Genomic DNA, 22,967 nt, shown 5'->3' on the forward strand with positions numbered 1-22,967 from the left:
AGCCCCCATGCCGGAGTGCTGCAACTAAGCCCCAACACAGCCAAAAAGCAAATAAATAGTTTTAAAAAGAAAATGATTGTGGAACTCTTACTTATGATAATGAACAGTTAGGAACAATTTCAATGTCCAGTAGTAGAGATTTACTTAAAAATATGTGCCACATCCCTATGACAGAACGCACTAAAAATGAAGGTATGAGAGAATTTCTAATGCTACAGGAAAACCTCTGTGATATATGTCTGTCCTAGGGGAAATCGGCTCAGATGGTAAAGAACCAACCTGCAATGCAAGAGACCCAGGTTCAATCCCTGGGTTGGGACGATCCCCTGGAGGAGGGCATGGCAACCCACTCCAGTATTCTTGCCTGGAGAATCCCCATGGACAGAGGAGCCTGGTGGGCTAGAACCTGAGGAGTCTCCAAGAGTCGGACACAACTGAGCTACCAGCACACACACCTAGGGGAAAGTCACAAAAGATTATGCACTGAATAGTACCTTTTCTAAACAATGTAAATGTATAATTCTGTATAGAAAAGAGCCAGGAGGATCGTCACCAACATATTAATACCAGTCCACTTAAGATCTGTGCACTTTGCAGTATGTAGATTGTACCTCCAAAAAAGTGGTAGAAAATATTAACAGTGGTGGTCTCTGGGTAGGGTGATATTTTTCATTGTGTTTTTCTGTGTTTCAAATTTTATGGTAGTAAACATGTTTGTGGGCCTCCCTGGTGGCTCAGACAGTAAAGAATCTGCCTGCAATGCAGAAGACCCGGGTTCCATCCCTGGGTAGGGAAGATCCCCTGGTGAAGGGAATGGCAACCCACTCTAGTATTCTTGCCTGGAGAATTCCATGGAGAAGAGCCTAGCGGGGCTACAGTCCATGGAGTCAAAAAGAGTCAGACACGACTGAACAACTAATACACGCACACACACAAACGTTTGTTGATGGACAACAGAATAACCATGTGTGGAAGAGCATTCTGTGCGGAGTCTGGTAGTCCCTTACCCCTCTCTATTTTTTTTTGCCCGAACAACAGAACATGTGGGACCTTGCCACCAGAGGGGGAACCCACGTCCCCAGCATTGGAAGCACAGAAGCCTTACCACCTGGACCCCCAGGGAAGTCCCAAGCCCCTCTGTCCAGAGGAGAGGCCACAGAAAGCACCTAAGCCTAGCCTGGCCTAGGAAAAAGCTGGCTCTTGGCCTCTGGTTTCACCAGCTCCTTGACTGGCCAGCTCTGGCCAGCTCAGCTACTTACACGCCCAGAACTGGCTGTTTCTGGAACCACCCTGAGACAGCAAAGCTAGGAGGCAAGGGCTGGAGAGGGACGAGCCAAGGTCACTTGATAAATGCTAGATACTATTTATAACTATCTCTCACCCCTCCCGCAGATCTCCTCCTTTTGTTTCACTCCCACAGCCCAGCCCATGGCAGGTTAGGGGACGCGGTGAGCAGAATTTCTGGGTGGAGAAGTGAGTGGTTTCACGCAGGTGGCTCTGTAGCCTGCTCGCCCTTGCTTCTGACTGTAAACAATGCTACCATTATAAAGAGCTGACCATGTGCCAGGTGTGTGCCTACATAATTGCGCTTCTCACCGCAACCCTGTGAGGTCCCTTGCTGCTCTCAGGCCTACCTTCCAGATGAAGAACTCAAGGCTCAGAGAGGTTAAGGAATTCCCCCTAGGTAACACAGCCAGTTCGGTGTTCGGTCGTAGTGTTGCTTAAGTGGCTAAGTCTGTGTCTGACTCTTTGTGACCCCATGGGCTGCAGCCCTTCAGGCTCCTCTGTCTGTGGGATTTTCCAGGCAAGAATACTGGAGTGGGTTGCCATGCCCTCCTCCAGGGGATCTTCCCCAGCGAGGTATCAAACCTGCATCTCCTGCATTGGCAGGTGGGTTCTTTACCACTGAGCCACCAGGGAACCCGGGGTAGTGGTAGATGTCAGTGATTTGGCTTTACCAAGCCTGTGCAGATAAGGCAACCCAACTCTGTTTCAATAACAGATCTAGGATAACAACCCCCGGCCTCCGAATTCCAGCTAGTGAGATTGCTGCCTGCAGGGCATAAGTGAGGCCAGGCAGAGGCTCCGAAGATGGAGGTGGTACTGGGGGGCTATAGGCCCCACGGCCTAAGGGCAGCCAAGCAGTCTCGGGGACGTGTCCGACTGGCACTAGCAGCGAGACTTATGTCGCCATCAGTGCCTGGGGGCAGAGGCGGGAGCCCGCTGGACAGCGAGCAAGCCCCGGGGGGCGCCTCCGGACAATTCCATCAACATGGGCAGGGGCGGGGCTTGGCGGCTGCCCTGCATTTCCGGGGACTCGGCGCCAGACCGAGGGTATTTGCAGGGACATCCCGGGTACCCGGGAAGTGAGTGCGTCGGGCGGGGCCTGGAAGCAGGGCCGAGTCTGGGAACACCGAGAAGAAGGGCCGCCCCGCCGCGCAGAGGTGACCCTGTAGTGGGCGGTGGTCACGCGCGGGCCGTGACTCTCAGGTAGGCGAAGGGCACAGGGCGGGCGGGAACTGCGGCCCCGGGAGGAGGAGATCGGAAGTGGGGAGGCCACCCCGCGGCAGGCGCCGCCCCGGCCCCCTACTTCCCGCCGGGCCCCTCTCCCAAAGGGCGCCACCTGCACGCTCTGATGGGCACCCGCACCGCCACTGGGGGAACCTGTTGTCATGGGAACGCGGGAGGCTGGGCCCACGTTCCCGTGGCCATCCTGGGCCTCTGAGCCAAAACTGCAACTGAGAGGCAGTGGTCCTCCTGGAGGCAGATCATTCGGAATTTGAGAAAGGCCTGGGCGCCTCCTCATATGGCCCTGGCTATGACCCTTGAATCAGGTTCTTTGTCATAGCTTCTACTCTCTGAGTGACAACGTGGATGTAGGGGTTAGGAGGGAAAGGAAGTTGGGGTCTTGGAAACTGAGGCTGCCCCAGTGGGCTCTCTGGAACCATCTTGGTCTGGCAAGAGTCAGGGGCCTGGGTCACCTGAGTAAGGTCATCGACCTCTGCTCACATTTCCTCACTAGTAATGTATGTTGTTTGGCTTATGAATTGCAAGTTTCTTATAAGGGTCGAATGCCATAAGGACTGGGAAGTGCACAATTAAGAAATTTTTTTGCCCAGAGATGGTTTAGCCTTTGGTTTAGAAATCTACCCAGTCCCACTCCTTATTTTCATAGAAGAAACGGAATGCAGAGAAATTAAATTACTTCCCAAGATGATAATGAGTTGGCAAGGTCAGGATTTGAACCCAGTCTCCTGACTTCCAGGCTGTGCGATTCTTTGTACTGGTGCTTATTATTACTAAAGTTCAGGGAAATCTGAGAAGAAGGAGGTGGCAGAGGATGAGATGGGTAGATAGCATCACTGACTCAATGAACATGAATTGGAGCAAACTCTGGGAGATAGTGTAGGACAGGGGAGCCTGGTGTGCTGCAGTCCATGGGGTCTCAAAGAGTCAGACACAGCTTAGCAACTGAACAACAACAGGGAAATCTGGGGTATGTCTCTTTGCAATTGGGGCTCAGACTTTTGGAGACAGGCGGTCTAAAGATGAGGACGTTGGCAGCTGGTGAACTGAAGGTGGGGAATGGAGGCTGACACCTTGGGGAAGACAGAGAGTCTCTCTCCCTGGTCCTATACCTTGGAGCTCTTGCTTTAATGTATTATCTGATGGAATTGCCCTAAAAAAACCCCAGGAAACAAGCATTCGGCTTTCCAAAATACTGTCTCTTGTGAAGCCAACAAATCTGTTGAGACTGTGTGAGCAAGAAATCCTTTGGCTGCCCTAAAGCAGGGAAGTGGGACTTCCCACATCAGAGAGGTGCCTTTCCTTTGAAAAGGTTAAGAGGAAGGTGGAAAAAAAGATCCAGGAAGGAACACTTAAATGAATCATCTGGAAATGATTTGAGACAGTCAGCTAGAACAGAAAACTCACTTATTCACTTTAGCAAACATTTACTGAAAATGAAAGTCGCTCAGTCATGTCCAGCTCTCTGCAACCCCATGAACTGTCGCCCACCAGACTACTCTGTCCATGGGATTCTCCAGGCAAGAATACTGGAGTGGGTAGTCATTCCAGTAGTAGGTAGACATTACCTTTTCCAGGGCATCTTCCCTACCCAAGGATCGAACATTGCATTGCAGGCTGATTCTTTACTGTCTCAGCCACCTGGATGCCTGCTATTTCCAAACTCTTCACTGGGGATAGAGATTAAAAACCTGAGTTAGGCAGGCCTAGTTCCTGCACTCAAGGAGCTTGTAGTAGAAGATAGGGATGAGATGTGTAAATGAGTATTTCACTACAGAATCATGAGTGCCTTAATGGAAATCTGAGCAGAGTGCAGAGGCAGCTCAGAGGAGCCATTCCAGAAATGGCAGTTGAAAATGGCACGATTCTAGCCTTCGAAGCCTGGCAGCACGTCTGGAGCTCTGCCAGGCTGGCCCTTTGTTGGAGACAAAGGAATAAGTGAGTGAAAGTGTCTAAAGAAATGTGGACAAGAATGGTTATTCTATGGGAAGAAGAATTTAAGGAATCTTGATGAACTGGAAGCTCTGTGAAGGCAGAACCATGTCAGTTTCTTCAACTTCAGCGATGCTTAGAAGGCAGCAAGTGCACAAGAAATACTGAATGAGTGAAAGAAGAAGGGGAAAAAAGGGGTAGGGAGAGAGGGAGGAAAATACAGTAGCTTATGTTATCAAGAGGGAGATGGTTATAGCTTGAGACAAAACCCTGGTTGAAATTCTCCCGTATGTAGAGCATCTCCACAGGGTTCTGGAGTCCAATCCAGTTTCTGGTCCTAGTACTGACTTGCCACGTATGTGACCTTAGCAAGTCCCTGAACCTCTCTGTGCCCCCATTTCTCAACTATAAAGTGGGAATATCATAATTCCTGTTTCACCTTGTGAGATGTAAGTAAATGATTGGATGTAAAAAAGCTCAGCTCAGTGGCTTGCTTATAGAAAGTACTCAATAAATGTTAGCCTTGTAAACGTCAGTTTTGCTTTAGGTGGGCATGCATGCTTCGTCAAGTCTGACTCTTTGAGACCCCATGGACTATAGCCCACCAGGCTCCTCTGTTCATGGGATTTTTCGGGCAAGAACACTGCAGTGAGTTGCCATTTCCTCCTCCAGGGGATCTTCCCAACCCAGGGATCGAACCCAAGTTTCCTGTGTCTTCTGCATTACAGGCAGATTCTTTACTGGCTGAGCCATTGGGGAAGCCCTTAGGTGGGCATAATTTGCCTAATAATTCATGTTAAGGTATATAATAACTCTTAATTCTGGTATTTCTTTTTACCTAATAAAGACTAATTCTGAAAGTTCCTGTGTCTTCAGACGAAAACACCCCAAAGAAATTATCTTTACTTTTTTGGGGTTGGGGAGGGGAGGAGGGCAACAATCTCTTTGAAATCAAATAAAAGCTCTGATTACTGTCATCATTCTTGGGGTTCACATCTCACTGAGGCCGACTCTATTGGTTAAAGGACCCCCTGCTCTGCTCCACTGCTCACAGGCTGTAAGGAAAGAGTGAAGGCTGTGTTCATAGAGGAAGAGCCTGAGAGGAGCAAGGTGGGTCTGCTCCCTTGCAGAGTGGACTGGGTGGATCAGGCCCTGGGTCCAGGCCCCTTAGAGCCCCTCCTTTTTTAAAAAAATATTTTTGTTTATTTATTTGGCTGTGGCAGGTCCTACTTGTGACATGTGGGATCTTCAATCTTAGTGCTGGCATATGTGATCTTTAGTTGTGGCATGTAAGATCTAGTTCCCTGACCTGGGATCAAACCTGGGCCCCCTGCATTGGGAGATCAGTAGCCACTGAACCACCAGGCAAGTCTTCCTCTGACTCCTTTGCTAGAGCTGAGCTGCACCCACTCAGAGCCTTATGGTGTCCTCCAGCCTGGTGCTCAGTACTGGGGTGCTGCCAGGCATCCCAGGAGTCTCAGGCCTGGAGAGCTGCTGTGTAAGATCCCTGTCTGAGCATGGATCTGAGGTGCTACCCACGTACCGGCTTTTTGTGAGCATCTTGTTCTGGTGCCATGGTCTAGGCCGGCAGGTGGGCACACTGTGGCAGTGATATATTCTTCCTTCCATTCTATCAGAGTAGTCTTTGGAGCCACAGGAAATCAATGGAACCCACCCATCCATCCCCCACCCAATGGGCTCAGCTGTCTAGGCCCACTCTTCGAAGGCAGTGCTGGAACCAACAGCAAGGCTCTCTTGGAGTAAGAGCCGGAGCCACCAGGTGACCTAAGGTGACAGGGAACCATGGGGGCTTGGAGGGCCCCACCTCTTTGGGATGAGAGAGCTTTGGTCCTCTGATAGGAAGGTTCCTTCTCGGGAGTGACGAAAGGCCTTGGCTAGGTCTGCTCTCCCTCCATGAAGCAATGGCCAGGGGCCTAGGGCTCAGAGAGGGACTTAAAGAGGAAGAACTGGGGACAAATGGAGAGGTAGATTGCTGGTTTCTCAAGATCTTGGGACTGCAAGGGTCTCATAAGCCAGACTTGAAACCAGACTGTCCTAGAGGCTTATGCTCCTTGCTTCCCATCCTCACCCGGCCTAGGATGTCTGCCTCATACCTCTGAGTGGCTGCAGGTATGAGGTTTCAGGGGAAAGAGAGTCACCGGACAGTAATTGTGCCCCTTTGGGGTGACAGGTGCCACGCATCAGCCAGGCTCTCCAGGCCCCCTGGAGGACAGACCTGGGGGCCCAGGCAGACAGCCCCTCGGAACTTGCATCGGGAGCCTGGGCACGATGGTGGCAACCTACCGTGTTCTACCGTGTTCTACCATGTCGAGTCAGGGACAAGCTGAGCCCGGCTGGTTGCACCACAGCCCTGTGGGGCAGGGGGGTCCCTCCCAGGGAGTGGCCAGCTCAGGCCCCGACAGGCCCTGGTGGGGGTGGCTGGGGCGGGCAGCGAGCTCTTCACCGCAGCGGGCGCACCCAGGGCCTGGGCTGGGCGGGCCGGTTCCTTCTCCCCGTGAGACTTGCAGCCTCAGCACTGGGTTGGTAGGAGGTGGCCGAACCTGAGCAGAGAGCCCAGAAGAGGGTCCTCTAGCTTGGACATCTTAGGATGGCTGTGGCCACGTTTAGGTAAATGAGGCGAACCCATAATATAACGTGCTCGGCTTTCACCACGCACCGGGGCTGCCCGTCGCCTTGTAAGCCCTGTCTCCTCAGCTCTCCTGACAGCGCAGGCAGTACTGTTAGCATTCCCATCTCACAGATGGGGAAGCTGAGGTTCTGAGAGATCCCGTGGCTTGCTACAGTCCCCAAAATAACAGATAGTGCTGAAATTCTACTTCTTATGGAAGAACTGGTGTGCCTCATCCCTGGATTCGAACCACTTCACAGAGCAAGAAACATTAGGGACCGGGACTTCCCTGGTGGCCCAGTGGCTAAGACTCCGTGCTCCCAATGCAGGCGGCCTGGGTTCAATCCCTGGTCGGAGAACTAGATCCCACATGCTGCAACTAAGACCTGGGAGAGCCAAATAAGTAAATAAACATTTTTGAAAAAGAAAGAGACATAAGGGACCAGTGAAGAGGAGCACAGTTTGCAGAAGAGAGATGAGGCTCATTTACATTCATTGCTAGACCCTGGTTAAAGTCGCTGGTGAGACTCAAAGGTGGGGGCCGTGCTGGCCCCGTGAGTGCCCCCCACTGCAGAGGGTACTGCCCCAGGGACACTCCCAGCCCCCGGCATCTGGAAGTCATTGGCGGATTTAAAAGCACACACAGGGTGTGCCAGCTGGTGTCGCTTTCTCATCAAAATGTATTGATGCTGCAGCCCAGCCCCTGGGGAGGAAACAGCAGCATTGTGCCCAGCTGGGCAGGGAGGGGAGCTGCAGCTGCAGGTTGGCATGAGAGGAGGGCTCAGGGCGACGAGGGGATGGTGGCAGGGGGCCAAGGCCCAGGGAGCTGGGCTACCGCCAGTGCGTGTCTGCGAGGCCTTGCTGGGCAGCCTGCCAGCCAGAACCCAGAGATGGGAGGAGCTTGAGTGCTACTCCAGGACGGGGCGGGTGAGACCTTGGGTTCAAGCTCCACTGGGCTTGGCAAGAGGCCCCTCCTCCACGGCCGGGAAACAAAGCAAAGCCATGACTCCCAGAGTAGGACTGTGTGAGAGCCAGGATCCCCTGGGTGGAAATGAGAGCCGGCAGGCCGGGCTGGGGGCAGGCTGGCAGGAGCCATCCGTGCCCCAGGTCAGGGCTGGCCTATGCCTGGGCGGAGGCTGTACGTATAGATGGTTAATGAGTACTGACGGCTCAAGAGGCTGACTGTGGTCTGGATGGACCATTGCACGGCCAGCACTTGCCCTGAGCCCACACTGCCTTATTCCTTTGTAACTGAGCAGGTTACAGAGGCCTTATATTTTTAGCCACACTTTGCTTTATTTTCTCTTGTATGTGTGCATGCCAGGTCGCTTCAGTTGTGTCCGACTTTTTGCAACTCCATGGACTGTAGCCTGCCAGGTTCCTCTGTCCATGGGATTCTCCAGGCAAGAATACTGGAGTGGGTTGCCATGCCCTCCTCCAGGGGATCTTTCTCACCCAGGGATCAAATCCATGTCTCTTGTGTTTCCTGCATTGGCAGGTGGGTTCTTTACCACTAGCACCACCTAGAAAGCCCCATTTTCTCTTGTAGCCTTTCCTATTTCTCTTCACCTTCTCCCTCTGATATGTGCATGCTAAATTGCTTCAGTCTTGTCCAGCTTTTTGCGACCCCACAGACTGTAGCCTGCCAGGTTCCTCTGTCCCTGGGATTCTCCAGGCAAGAATACTGGAGTGGGTTGCCATTTCATATTCCAGGGATTTTCCCAACACAGGGATATAACCTGCACCTCTTATGTTTCCTGCTTTGGCAGGTGGGTTCTTTACCACCTAGAAAACCTGGAAAAGCTCCCCTCCCACGCCCACTCCCGACTCCAGCCCATAGCTAGTCTCATTTTCTTCTTTCACCTGATCCTGCAGGTGAGGTATTTTATTATTATGATGATGATTATTATTATATTTTTACCTTTTGGTCTCCTTGCTTACCCCCACCCCCATCCCACAATAACAGGTATAAGGTAGAAATTTCATACAGGAAAATGCATAGATCTTCAGTGTACAGATCAAAAAATTTTAATCTGTTTACACTTGGGAAACCAACATCCTAATTAAGATACAAAATACACTTGTCATCCCTGAAGTTTCCTTGGCTGCCTTCAGACATGTGGCCCCATTTTGTCTGGCCTCTTTGCATGTATTCCTGTGCATATTTTGGGCTTTCCTAGTGGCTCAGCTGGAAAAGAATCTGCCTGCAATGCGGGAGGCCTGGGTTCCGTCCCCGTGCACATTTCACCTCTCCTTCTCGCATTTTTATCCTTCTTATGTGTGTGCTTGTGTGTACAGGAGAGAGAGACCCTCAGAGAGAGAGAGGATGGATGGGGAATGAGTTGTGTGAGTGTGGACAGAGAAAGGAAGCCAGACTTGACTGCATCTTGCTGGCCGGGGGCACAGAGGAACCGTTGGTTTTCGCTTTGTCTCTTTCTATACTCTTTCCAAGTGGCGCCCTGAGCTCTTTATAAACACCAGCGTTCTGGCTGAGAAAGACTTGCCTACATCCAAGGGTGGCAAAGGGGAACAGGAGACACGGTGTTGGCCTGGGAACCGCTCTTCAGCCCACAGGAAGTCAGCTCAAATGAAGTTTTTCTCTGTCAGTCATCCTCCTGTTTTGTTTTGTTTTGTTTTTTACCCTGGGGAGAACAAATTAGCATGCCAGGGGGAGACAGGGGAGCCCACAAGGCCCAAGGCTGCCATGCTGGGGCATGAGTTAGAGGGCTCCTCTCCAGGCCAACAGGTGGGGCCTGCATTTTGTCCGGGAAATGGCAACCCACTCCAGTGTTCCTGTCTGGAGAATCCCAGGGACGGCGGTGCCTGGTGGGCTGCTGTCTATGGGGTCACACAGAGTCGGACACGACTGAAGCGACTTAACAGTGGAGGTCCTACTGGAGTGCCATGTGAGGCAGGGGGGGTTCGAGAGGCAAGACCCATCACTGTCTTCAAGGGGCTTGCACCGAGTTGGCAGAAGACACACTTGAAGTGTTTGAGTGGGATATAATTAACTGCCAAGTGAGACTACATCAGCCCCTGCCTCCTCTCAGAGAGGAGCACCCATGTGTTGCCAAGACACTCGGGCAAACCAGCCTGGTTGCTGCTTGAGGGGAGACCTGATGTGGAGATTCTGGCACTCAACAAATTCTAATCAAACAGATGCCACTCATCAGGCCCTGTTCTAGGTAACAGCAGTAAGCAGAAGATAGAAGGAAACGCTATAGTTAGTTGTCGTCATTCAGTAGCTAAGTGGTGTCAGACTTTGACCCCATGGACTGCAGCACACCGGGTTCCTCTGTCCTCCACTATCTCTCAGAGTTTGCTCAGATTCATGTCCATTAAGTCAGTGATGCCATGTAACCATCTCATCCTCTGCCACCCACTTCTTTTGCCTTCAGTCTTTGCCAGTATCAGGGTCTTTTCCAATGAGTCAGTGCTATAGTTATAGCTAGGACCTTGATTTCAATAAGATTTCTTATAATTTTTTCATATTATTGTTATTGTTGTTATTATTTTTTTGGCCACGCTATGTGGCTTGTTGGATCTTAGTTCCCTGACCAGGGATTGGACCCAGCAAGACTGCGGAGTCCTAACCACTGGACTGCCAGGGAAGGCCCTCATATGATTCTTATGGATAATATGAAGAAATGTGGGTGAATGGTGCAGTAAGGAAGACACCATAGCTAACACATGATTTAGCCTACAAAGGATGTCGATCAGTTTCAACCTGGATGGAGGTCTCCAGTAGGCTCTGTTTTTGGAAATGCCTCCCTCAATTTTCCCCTAAAATTTATAAAACATGATATAAAAACACCCATAACTTTCTATATTAACCAGTTGTCAAAACTCTGCCACAGTAGCACTCACACTCTTTCTCATACACAAATGCACACTCACAACCCACTTGTTTTGGCTTAATCGTATGAAAGTAAGTTGTAGATATCATGATACTTCATGTCGACAGACCTCAGCAGGCGTCTCCAAAGAACAATGACATTCTCCTAAGAACACAGTACCATATTGTACCTAAGAAAATGAACAATAATGCCATGCTGCTGCTGCTGCTGCTGCTGCTGCTGCTAAGTCACTTCAGTCGTGTCCGACTCTGTGCAACCCCATAGACGGCAGCCCACCAGGCTCCCCCGTCCCTGGGATTCTCCAGGCAAGAACACTGGAATGGGTTGCCATTTCCTTCTCCAGTGCATGAAAGTAAAAAGTGAAAGCGAAGTTGCTCAGTCGTGTCCGACTCTTAGCGACCCCATGGACTGCAGCCTACCAGGCTCCTCCGTCCATGGGATTTTCCAGGCAAGAGTACTGGCATGGGGTGCCATCGCCTTCTCCGAATAATGCCATAATATCATCTCATACAGAGTGCATGTGTATTAGCAATTTCTCAATTGCTCTGTGGCTTTTTATTTTTCCCCTTCAGGATTTCAATCAAGGTTCACATATTGCATGTCTTTTTAATTTTCTATCCTAAAACAGTTCTCTTGTCCTTTTTGTCCTTTCATCAGTTTGACCTTTTTGAAGAGTCCAAGCTCTTTGTCTTATAGAAGCTGAATGTTTCCTATTGTGTCCTCACTATTAGATCTGGGTTACATACTTTTGATACAATTGTTGATGAGTTGTGCATTTTTTATTGACTCATATTAGGAGGTGAATGATATCAGGTAGTCCCACTACCAATGATGTTACTTTTGGCCACTTGATTAATATGGTGGCCACTGGGGGCAAAAAAGATAGTGGCCACCAGTGCTCCCTTAGAGAAACATTTTCCCACTGGTCATTAGTAAGTCATCAGTGGGTCAGACTTTGAGACTGTGCTTCCTTTTTGGGTTTTTTTGGCTGTACCACGAAGCATGTAGGACTTTAGTTCTCCAACCAAGGATGGAACCCACGCTTCCTACAGTGGAAGCTTTGAATCTCAGCCACTGGACAACCTGGGAAATCTCAGAGATCTTGTTAACGTAGTTTCCTAACAATCTTCCACCCAAAGGTTTAGCAACCATTAGTTATCCTTCAGTTCAGTTCAGTTGCTCAGTCGTGTCCGACTCTTTGCGACCCCATGAATCGCAGCACACCAGGCCACCCTGTCCATCACCAACTCCTGGAATTCACCCAGACTCATGTCCATTGAGTCAGTGATGCCATCCAGCCATCTCATCCTCTGTCGTCCCCTTCTCCTCCTGCCCCCAGTCCCTCCAGCATCAGAGTCTTTTCCAATGAGTCAACTCTTCGCACGAGGTGGCCAAAGTACTGGAGTTTCAGCTTCAGCATCATTCCTTCCAAAGAAATCCCAGGGCTGATCTCCTTCAGAATGGACTGGTTGGATCTCCTTGCAGTCCAAGGGACTCTCAAGAGTCTTCTCTAACACCACAGTTCAAAAGCATCAGTTCTTCGGTGCTCAGCCTTCTTCACAGTCCAACTCTCACATCCATACATGACCACAGGAAAAACCATAGCCTTGACTAGACAGACCTTTGTTGGCAAAGTAATGTCTCTGCTTTTGAATATGCTATCTAGGTTGGTCATAACTTGCCTTCCAAGGAGTAAGTGTCTTTTAATTTCATGGCTGCAGTCACCATCTGCAGTGATTTTGGAGTCCCCCAAAATAAAGTCTGACACTGTTTCCACTGTTTCCCCATCTATTTCCCATGAAGTGATGGGACCGGATGCCATGATCTTCGTTTTCTGAATGTTAAGCTTTAAGCCAACTTTTTCACTCTCTATTTTCACTTTCATCAAGAAGCTTTTTAGTTCCTCTTCACTTTCTGCCATAAGGGTAGTGTCATCTGCATATCTGAGGTTATTGATATTTCTCCCGGCAATCTTGATTCCAGCTTGTGCTTCTTCCAGTCCAGCGTTTCTCATGATGTACTCTGAATATAAGTTAAATAAGCAGGGTGACAATATACAGCCTTGACGTACTCCTTTTCTTATTTGGAACCAGTCTGTTGTTCCATGTCCAGTTCTAACTGTTGCTTCCTGACCTGCATACAGATTTCTCAAGAGGCAGGTCAGGTGGTCTGGTATGCCCATCTCTTTCAGAATTTTCCACAGTTTATTGTGATCCACACAGTCAAAGGCTTTGGCATAGTCAATAAAACAGAAATAGATGTTTTTCTGGAACTCTCTTGCTTTTTCCATGATCCAGCGGATGTTGGCAATTTGATCTCTGGTTCCTCTGCCTTTTCTAAAACCAGCTTGAACATCAGGAAGTTCACAGTTCATGTATTGCTGAAGCCTGGCTTGGAGAATTTTGAGCATTACTTTACTAGCGTGTGAGATGAGTGCAATTGTGCGGTAGTTTGAGCATTCTTTGGCATTGCCTTCCTTTGGGATTGGAATGAAAACTGACCTTTTCCAGTCCTGTGGCCACTGCTGAGTTTTCCAAATTTGCTGGCATATTGAGTGCAGCACTTTCACAGCATCATCTTTCAGGATTTGGAATAGCTCAACTGGAGTTCCATCACCTCCACTAGCTTTGTTTGTAGTGATGCGTTCTAAGGCCCACTTGACTTCACATTCCAGGATGTCTGGCTCTAGGTCAGTGATCACATCATCGTGATTATCTGGGTCGTGAAGATCTTTTTGTCCGGTTCTTCTGTGTATTCTTGCCGCCTCGTCTTAATACCTTCTGCTTGCTTGAATCTAGATTTTCTAAGTCTATCATTTCCTCTACGTCTATCAGGCAGCAGCACTTTTCTATAGAGAAAGTTATTCTTTCCAGCCCTTTTCTTTCTCTCTCTGCTTTGCTGAGTTTTACTGTAGACTAATGGATTGTTTTACTTTTATGCATTAGAATCCATTACTTCATTATGCTTTCTGATGCTCGAATTGTCCCAAGTTTGGTCATCAAGCTGGCCCTATATCCTTTTGACATGACCCCATTAGTCTTTAGTCACTTCCTTGTTTTCTGGCCCAACACAAGGTCCCAGGATCACCTTGTACTTTCCTTTTCATTTCTCCAAGGAGTTCTGTTGCCTTTTATTGAAGAGTGATATTTAGAAACCAAGAAGTGGGTGTTAGGTCTGCTCATCTAATATTTTTATCAGTGACTTGAATAATGGTCAAGAATGCTTATCAGATTTATAGATGACTCAAAACTGGGAGGGGAAGCCAACTGTGTGATAGAATCAATATTCACAATGACCTCAATAGGATGAGATCTGGACCAGAACCAGTAGATTTAAAGGAGATCAATACAAAGTCTTGTGCGTAGGTTAAAAAAGTTAATTGCGTCATTTCTAGTTTCAGGGAATTCCAGACCAAAGTTGGTATCAACAAGGAGCTCTAGTTGTTAGTTGACATGGGCCCACAGTATTCCCTGACTCTGAGGTGGCATTCATTTATTCATTCACTCAGCCAGTACTGACTGAGGGTTAACCATATGCCAGGCACTGTTCTAGAGGCTATGGATAGCTTATTTAACAAGCCAAAGGAGCAAAAATACTTGCCCTCCTCAGTCAACATTTCTTGGGGGTGAGAAGGCAGGTGGGAGGTTCAGACAATAAAGAAAAACCACAACAAATAAGCAAATCATTTAGTATATTAGAAGATGATGAGCATGTGGGAAAAACATCTCAGGGAAGGGAATATTGGGGGAACTTCAGATTCTTCAAGAAGGTGATCTTTTTTCTTTTTTTTAATTAGAGTATAATTGATTTACAATGTTGTTTTAGTTTCAAGAGCACAGAAAAGTGAACCTTTTATACAAAATCATTCATCCACTCTTTTTTAGATTTTTCCCATATAGGTCAGTACAGAGTGTTGAGTGGAACTGCCAGTGCCCTGCAGAAGTCCTCACTAGTTATCTGTTTTGTGCATAGTGGTGTGTATGTGTCGGCCCCAATCTTCCAGTTTATCCCCCCTTCCCCTCTACCCTGCAACCATAAGTTAATTTTCTACATCTGTAGCTCTATTTCAGTTTTGCAGATAAGTTCATTTGTAGCCTTTTTATATTTATTTTTTAAATTTATTTTTAGTTGGAAGATAATTGCTTTAAATGTTGTATTGGTTTCTGCTGTACAACAAAGTAAATCAGCCTCAAGTATACCTATATCCCTTCCCTCTGGAACCTCCGTCTCACCCCTCTAAGCTGTCACAGAGCGCTGGGTTGAGCTCCCAGTGTTACAGGGCAACTTCCTTTTAACTATCTGTTTTACATATGGTAATGTATAGGTTTCAGTTCATTCCACCCTCTCCTTCCCAGCTGTGTCCACAAGTCTGTTGTAGCCTTTTTTTAGATTCCACACATAAACAATATCATGTGATATTTGTCTTTCTGTCTGACTTAACTTCACTCAGTATGATAATCTCTAGGTGCATCCATATTGATGCAAATGGCATTATTTTGTTCTTTTTTTATGACTAAGAAGGTGATCTTTGAGGAAAGATTTGAAGGAAACGAGGGACTCAATCACTTTCTGGGTAGAGAACTCCAGGCAGAGGGAGGAGCCAGGGCAAAGGTCTTAGCACAAGCGTGTTCGTCCTCATGAGTGCCTGGGGTAGAGTGAGTGAGGGGTGGGGAGAGCAATGGATGATGCAGTGGGCGTGGGGGCGAGGTAACCTGGAGCCTTGCACACCACTGTAAGGAACCACTGGAGGGTTTTGAGCACAGGAGTGCCATGACCTGACTTTGGTTTTGAAAAGCTCACTCTGGCTCCTGAGTTGAGAACAGTTTGAGAACAGCTCAAGGGTAGTCAAAGTGAAAGTCACTCAGTCGTGTCCGACCATTTGTGACCACATAGACTACAGTCCATGGAATTCTCCAGGCCAGAATATTGGAGTGGGTAGCTGTTCCCTTCTCCAGGGGATCTTCCCAACTCAGGGATCGAACCCAGGTCTCCCGGTTTGCAGGCAGATTCTTTACCAGCTGAGGCACCAGGAAAGCCCAAGGGTAGTCAAAGCTATGGTTTGGAATCCAGTAGTCATATATGGATGTGGGAGCTGGACAATAAAAAAGGCTGAGCACTGAAGATTCAATGCTTTCGAATTGTGGTGCTGGAAAAGACTCTTGAGAGTCCCTTGGACAGCAAGGAGATCAAACAAGTCAATCCTAAAGGAAATCAACCCTGAATATTCATTGAAAGGACTGATGCTGAAGTTGAAGCTCCAATACTTTGGCCACCTGATTCGAAGAGCTGACACATTAGAAAAGACCCTGATGCTGGGAAAGACTGAAGGCAGGAGGAGAAGGGGATGACAGAGGATGAGATGGTTGGATGGTATCACGGACTCGATGGACGTGAGTTTGAGCAAACTCAGGGAGTTGGTAATGGACAGAGAAGCCTGGCATGCTGCACTCCATGAGTTGCAAAGAGTCAGACACGACTGAGCGATTGAACAACAAGGGTAGAAACTTCTGAGGTGGTGCTAGTGGTAAAGAACCTGCCTGAACGCAGGAGATGCCAGAGATGTGGGTTCGATCCCTGGGTTGGGAAGACCCCTGGGGTAAGAAATGGCAACACAGTCCAGTAGTCTTGCCTGGAAAACTCCACGGACAGAGAAACCTGGTGGGCTACAGTCAATGGGGTCACACAAAGAGTCGGACACGAGAAGCGGGCAGTAACTGGGACCCCAGGAGGTGGTAAGTGGTCAGATTATAGATTTGCTAGTGGATTGAGTATGAGGAGCAAGAGAAGAGAAAGGAATTAAGGTTTTTAATCTGAGCAATTCAAAGACAGACTTGCCATTAAATGGGATGGAGAGGCTCACACTGATGGAGTATGTTCTGGAACCACATTGAATTTCAGATACCTATCAGATAAGACAGCCTTGTAGAAATGTCAAGGCCATTTGGAATTTAGGACAAAGGTCCTAGGTACAGGGTTTCTCGGGTGGCACAGTGGTAAAGCATCCACTTGCCAATGCAGGAGGCTCAGGTTCGATCCCTGGGTTGAGAAGATCCCCTGGAGGAGGAAATGGCAACCCACTCCAGTATTCTTGCTGGGGAAAATCCCATGGACAGAGGAGCCTGGTGGGCTACAGTTTATGGGGTCACAAAGAGTCCAACATGACTGACTGAGCACACACCTAGCTACAGATAGAAGCATGGACGTCACTGACTAAAGATGTTTTGACACCATTGATACGGCATTCCCAGGCCTGGGCAATGCTAGAACTGTGGGTAAGTGTTGCTGGCCACGTGCCAGGTGGAATTCTGTGTCCAGTGCTGGACGACCCTTTAAAAAGGGTGCCACCAGTCTAGAAGGTGGAGATACAGAGATCATGGAAGCTTGGCTGTGCGTGAGGAGATCTGGGACCATGTTAGCACTGTGCCCACCCCTTGTCAGTCACCCTGTGGGAGGCCCTGGGAGTAGGGCAAGAGCCAATGGTGCTGGCTCTGAGAAAGCTCATTGCGGGCTGGGGGTGAAGAGGAACTTTCCAGCCACTGCGGCTAATTCCTGGAGAAACTGTCCCTACTGCCATGGAAATGACTGGCAGAGGTTTTCCAAGTCCTTTTGACTTGGACTACAGGAAGAATTATATTTTACTGTGATGCTGTGCAAGGGCTTCCCGGATGGTGCTATTAGTAAAGAACCCTCCTGCCAGTGCAGGAGACATAAGAGACACGGGTTTGATCCCTGAGTTGGGAAGATCCCCTGGAGGAGGGCATGGCAACCCACTCCAGTATTCTTGCCTGGAGAATCCCATGGACAGAAGGGCCTGGTGGGCTACAGTCCATGGTGTTGCAGAGTCAGAAATGACCCAAGCAATAGCACCACCCGATGCATGCACGTGATCCTGAGCTCACTTGAGAAAAGCTGAACTGGGCTTCCTAAATTTTCCTTATCTTTTCTATGATCATTGCACTTTGGTATCTTCCATTCAGTTTCTTTGTTTTTAATGTTGATAGGGATTCACTAACTTGATTTCAGGATCCACCTAAGGGATCCTGTGCGCAGTTTGAAACCCCTGGTCTCAGCCCTACTGAACTCCACCCCTGGGGACGCAGGAGGACCGGGGTGGGGGGTGGGGTGGTGGCTCTGGGATTCCAGCCTTAGGGAGTACTATCCGCTGCCAGGCCACGTGCAGTTGTGGAGAAAGTCTCACGTCCTTGGCAGTACATTAAATCCTATTATCCCACTTAAGCTAATTTTGCCCGGATTCCCCCCATCCGAAGTCTGGCTTCGTGTGGACAGAATTCCAAGCGTGGATGACCACGCGGGCATCTAGATTAAGTGTCAAGCCTGGAGTGAACCCTCAGCCAAGACCTAAAGTGGACTGACCCATGCAAAAATTAGGTGCAGAAGCAGCTAGCCCCGGAGTCTGCAGCAGCTCGGCGGAGTTCATTTGGTTACCGACATGTGGGTGCCAGGAGCACTGGAGGGGGAGGGCGCACGGGGGAGGGGGCCGGCAGAGATAAAGGGAGAAGACACGCGCTCACAGTGGAGAGAACCACACGTTTTCCCAAACAAACGCGCTGAGGGTCCCTGAGGAGCCGGAAGGGGCCGGGGCTGCGGTGGGAGGGTCTGAGAGGTAGGGGCGGGGAACCAGAGGTCTGCTTTCCTCCGCGCCCCCGCGCTCCCGCGGCCTCTGCTGCTGCTAATGGCCTGGCTCGGCTCCTGCCTGGCGCGCACCGAGCTAGGTGCACTCCCGCTGGCGCCCCTGGAGCCTCCAGCGCCCAGGAAGGAGGAAGGGAAAAGGGACGGGTCGGGCCGGGAGCTGAGCCGGGAGGGGCTGGACCAACCGCTCAACTTCCTCCTTGGGCCCCTCCCTGCCGTGCTCGCGGGCGAGCTTCGGTCGAGCGGCGCTGGCGGAGGACCGCGGTGCCGGGGAGGGGGCGGGCGGCGGGGCGAGCGTGCGCGCAGCCCACGTGACCCCACTTCCCACCCTGCTCCAGCCCCCAGGTCCGGAGGCGGGGGCGGCCGATCCAATCCGGGGCCGGACTTCGGGGCGGGGCTGCCGCCCGCGAGTGCCGGAGAGCCACCTGAGCCGAGCCCGGAGGACGCCGTCGCTCCCCGCGGTCCGAGTCCGGCGCGCCGCGATGGGCCGGGGGAGCCGAGCGTCCGCCCTGCTGGGCGCGCTGCCGCTGCCGCTGCTGCTGCTGCCGCCGCTGCTGCTGCTACCGCCGTCTCCCTCTCGGGCGCTCACCCCTCGGATCAGCCTGCCTCTCGGTGAGTGCTGGGCGACCCCGCGGAGGACGCGGGCGGGGGTCTGGAGGAGGGGAGGGGGCCGGAGAGGTGGCTCTGGCGGAGGTGGTGGTGACAAAGGAGAGGGAAGGGGAGGGGGTCTGTCGGAGGCTTGGGGTCCATGAGGAGCCCTCCTCCTTCCAGCACGCTGCCGGGAGGGAGGGAGGAGAGGGGAGCTGTGGAGCCGCAGGTCTCTTTCTTCCATTCTTTTAATGGGCAGGGAGGGGGTCTTTGGGCCCCTCCTTCGCCCCCTGGTACGGCGCCCTTTCGGCGGTGACGCTGCCCCCATGTCGCCCACCCCCGGTGCTGGCTGCCCGCTGGTCCGCCTGTACATCTGCTTGTCTTTGATGCTGACCAGAGCCAGCCGCGGTGCCGCCCCCGGAGGGCGGCTTGGGGTGGAGGGGCCCTTGATGCCGTCCGGTAAACACTGGGGTTCTGGTGTTACAGCAAGTCAGAGCAGGACTCGGGAACCGCGGCGGGTGCCCCATTCTCCCTCCGCCTGTTCATTCTAGCGGGCTGGCTCAGCTTGCACCCCCTGCCCAGACGTGGTGGGATACCCCCAGGGCCTGGAAGCCACCGTAGGACCCCCTCCCCGGAGTCACCCGGGAGCACCATCCTCCTTGGCCAGGTCCCCTGTCTGGTGCTCACATCTGCTTCTGTGGCGCCCTCCACTCTTCGCGATCCTTACTTCCCCTGATCCTTACTTCCCCTTTCGTCTGGTTGCTGTTCCAACTCTTTGAAATCAGAGGCACCTGGATTCCAATCCCATTTCTGCTACTGCCACTTCTTCCCATGCCCCTGTTTGCTCATCCATAAAATGGGCACTGTTACTGGATTTTTTGCGTGGCTATCTTGGAGATTTCATGAGACTAGGCAACATATATAGGTGCCCAACAGATGTTGTTTCTCCAAGCTGTTCAACTTGTTGGTTGTCATACTGAGTGAATTCAGATAAAGGATGTATAAAATAGAGTTTACAAATCAAAACTGTACCAGGCTTCCTTGTTTTTACAGCGTCTCCACTTCTAAAAGCATTTCATTTACTGGGACTTCCCTGGTTGTCCAGTGGGTAAGACTCAAGAGTTTCCAATGCGGGTGGGGGCAGGGGCGGGTTCGATCCCTGGTCAGGGAAGTAAGATCCCACATGCCTTTCAGTGTGGCCAAAAAAAAAAAATTTTTTTTTAAAAAGCATTCCATTTACAATAAGAAAGAGGAGCAGAATCGGTCCTTAAAGTAAGTCCGGGCCACTGGGGAAACCCTGTCTGAAACATTGCAGGATAGTACTGAGATGATGCCCTGAGTTCAAATCCTGCCTCTGCCACTAAGTAACCGTGTGACCTTGAGCAAGCTGCTTAACCTCTTTGGGGCTTCATTTCCTCATCTGTAAAACAGGGATAATGATAACACCCACCTCAGAATTGAGACGATTAAATCAGCTTCTGTTTGAAAAGTCCTTAGGACAGGGCTTGGTACATAAAACCTGCTCCATCAGTGTTAGCTATCATATTGATTGCCACGCGTTAGCATGGGCTTCGACACATCCTGCCCAGAGCCCGGGTGATTCTGCCCCCGAGGTGGGGGGTGGCAGTGCTGGGGCGTTAGTTTGACCACAGTCTGTTGAACGCTCCAGCTGGGTGACTGAGGCTCACAGGTGTATCCGGATCCAGGCCCGCTGCCTCGCTGCTCTCACTCTTGAGGCTACCACTCCCTTTGCCCTCAAACTCTCTCAGCTTTGCGAGATGGTGAGATGAGGAGGGGCCCAAAGGCTCTGATGGGCTACTTCTGGCCCTGGGAAAGCTGGGCTGGCTCAGGGGGTGTGTCAACTGTAGCAGGTATTGTGTCCACCTCTGAAGCTGGCCGGGGACCACTCATAGGATGACAGACAGAGAGGGAAGGCAAGGCAGAGAGGGGAGCTGTGAGGAGGAACTGAGAGGGCCTGCTTCCTGAGAGCGGCTGGAACACTTGGTTGTTAACTACCCACACCGAAGGCCTGGCCCACTTCCGCACGTCCGGCACCGTGGCCAGGCTGTAGTGCAGGCTTGTGTCACATGCCAGCACCCCTTGCACAGGTCAGTTTGGTGCTGTGGTGTGGAAGTCTGTGTACTCCCACAAGTCGTGTGGTAAAATCCTAACCCCCCTAAAAGAAGACACTCAGGCTCACCTGTGAGGACTGTGCAGGCACGCGCGTTTGGTGAGGCACAGAGGCGGCCAGCTGAGGGGCCGAGGGCCTGAGATGCCGTTCATAGACTCTGCTTTCCAAGCTGTGGAGCCTCGAGAAAGAGGTTTTCCACTGTGTGCTTGAAGCTGGGTCTATGCACAGGGGTCCTCTTTTTCTTTTTTTCTTTTAATTAGTTTATTTAATAGGCTGCACCAGGTCTCAGCTGCAGCATGCAGGGTCTTCAGTCTTTGTTGTGGCATGCAGGGTCTTTAGTCGCAGCTTGTGGGATCTAGTTCCCTGACCAGGTGGGGAACCCAGATCCCCAGCATTGGGAGCATGCAGTCTTAGCCCCCGGGCCACCAGGGCAGTCCCACCAAAGCTCTGGCATCGTTTGGCAGCACCTGAGCACGTGAGTGTGAGTATCTACACTTTGCTGAGCTGCACTGCACCCAGAGTGTTCATCTCCCTGGCTTCGCTCCAGGTCCTGAATCCCCACTGCCCCGCTGCAGTCTACATGCAGGTCTCCCAGCTGCTGGGAGCCCCAGAGGGGAATGCCCTGGGGACCGAGCGGGTGCACCCTCAGAGCGTGGCCTGAAGCGGTTTCCTGTCTCATCCCTGGGGGCTCATTAGATATTCCTGGCAGTGAGCCCATGCTGGGCAGGCCTGGGGTGACCATGGGACTTGGAGCCCCAGGCCCCTCCCTCATGGAGAACACACCCTTCTTCCTGCCACCTGCCCTCCTATTCTGAATTCCTACCGAAACTCCCCAAAGGCCTGGGGTGCCTAGGGCGAATGGCCTGTGTCTGGTTTAAAGCAAAATCCTTACAAGTCTGTGTCTGTGCCCTCTGTATGGAGCCCTCATTGCTGTTGATCAGCAGCAAATGCCTGGGGCCATCAGAAGGGGGTGCCCCACTTGTCTCACCCCGTGAACAGGAGGTGGGGGAGGAGGGCTGGGGGCTCCAGGGTCAGCTCGGGCCGCAGAGGCCTCAAGAGGAAGTCTCTTGTCCGTGTGAAAGGAATGCTTCAAAGAAAAGTGTGGAAACTTGGTTCTATTGCATCAGAGACTGTGTGGTCAGGAGAGAGGCTTTGCAGTGATCATGAACAGGAGAGATGCAGACTGGAAACAGGGCCCCGGGTGTGCAGTGCCATCCAGCCTGGCCATGTGGGCAGAAACAAAACAACCTGCTCCTCTGCTTGTGAAAGTCACATTGGGTCCCCTTATTTGGGCAATTAAAGGAGCTATGAATCCCCCCCACCGCCCCCTCCCCAGCGGCCTCAGAAGTGCCTGGCTGGAAAACTCTGGACACAGTGTTTCCAATCTAGATTGCACAGAAACCCATAAGTCTGCAAACTTCAGTCAACAAAACCCCATTGAGCAGAGAGGACATGGCAGTGGCCTGAATCAGCTGTTTGTCCTCTGACCTCAAGCGGGCACCCGAGGTCATGGCTGCCCTGAGAAGTCCCATGAAAGCCGCTTGCTTTCTTTCTTTTTGGCCAGGCCACTTGGCTTCGGGGACCCTTAGTTCCCTGACCAGGAATTGAACCCAGGCCCTCAGCAATGAGAGCATAGAGTCCTAACCACTGCACC

At 51.0% G+C, this 22,967-nt stretch overlaps 1 protein-coding gene across 2 annotated transcripts in view; it reads left to right on the top strand.

The window, feature by feature from the left end:
• Nucleotides 1–22,967, top strand: part of SEMA4B (semaphorin 4B) — a 98,470-nt gene that overhangs the window by 51,825 nt on the left and 23,678 nt on the right. Inside the window, exons 1-2 of one of the 2 annotated variants that reach the window (XM_070358277.1) lie at nt 2,332–2,490; nt 18,933–19,206. In XM_070358277.1, coding sequence (XP_070214378.1) covers nt 19,077–19,206 — 130 coding nt within the window. In that variant the 5' untranslated portion in view covers nt 2,332–2,490; nt 18,933–19,076. Of the gene's footprint in view, nt 1–2,331; nt 2,491–18,932; nt 19,207–22,967 lie in introns of those variants that run through there. The other variant, XM_070358276.1, reaches the window with a different exon arrangement.

The sequence above is a fragment of the Bos mutus genome, chromosome 21 (assembly GCF_027580195.1).
Source record: "Bos mutus isolate GX-2022 chromosome 21, NWIPB_WYAK_1.1, whole genome shotgun sequence".
In the NCBI taxonomy this organism is placed as follows: domain Eukaryota; kingdom Metazoa; phylum Chordata; class Mammalia; order Artiodactyla; family Bovidae; genus Bos; species Bos mutus.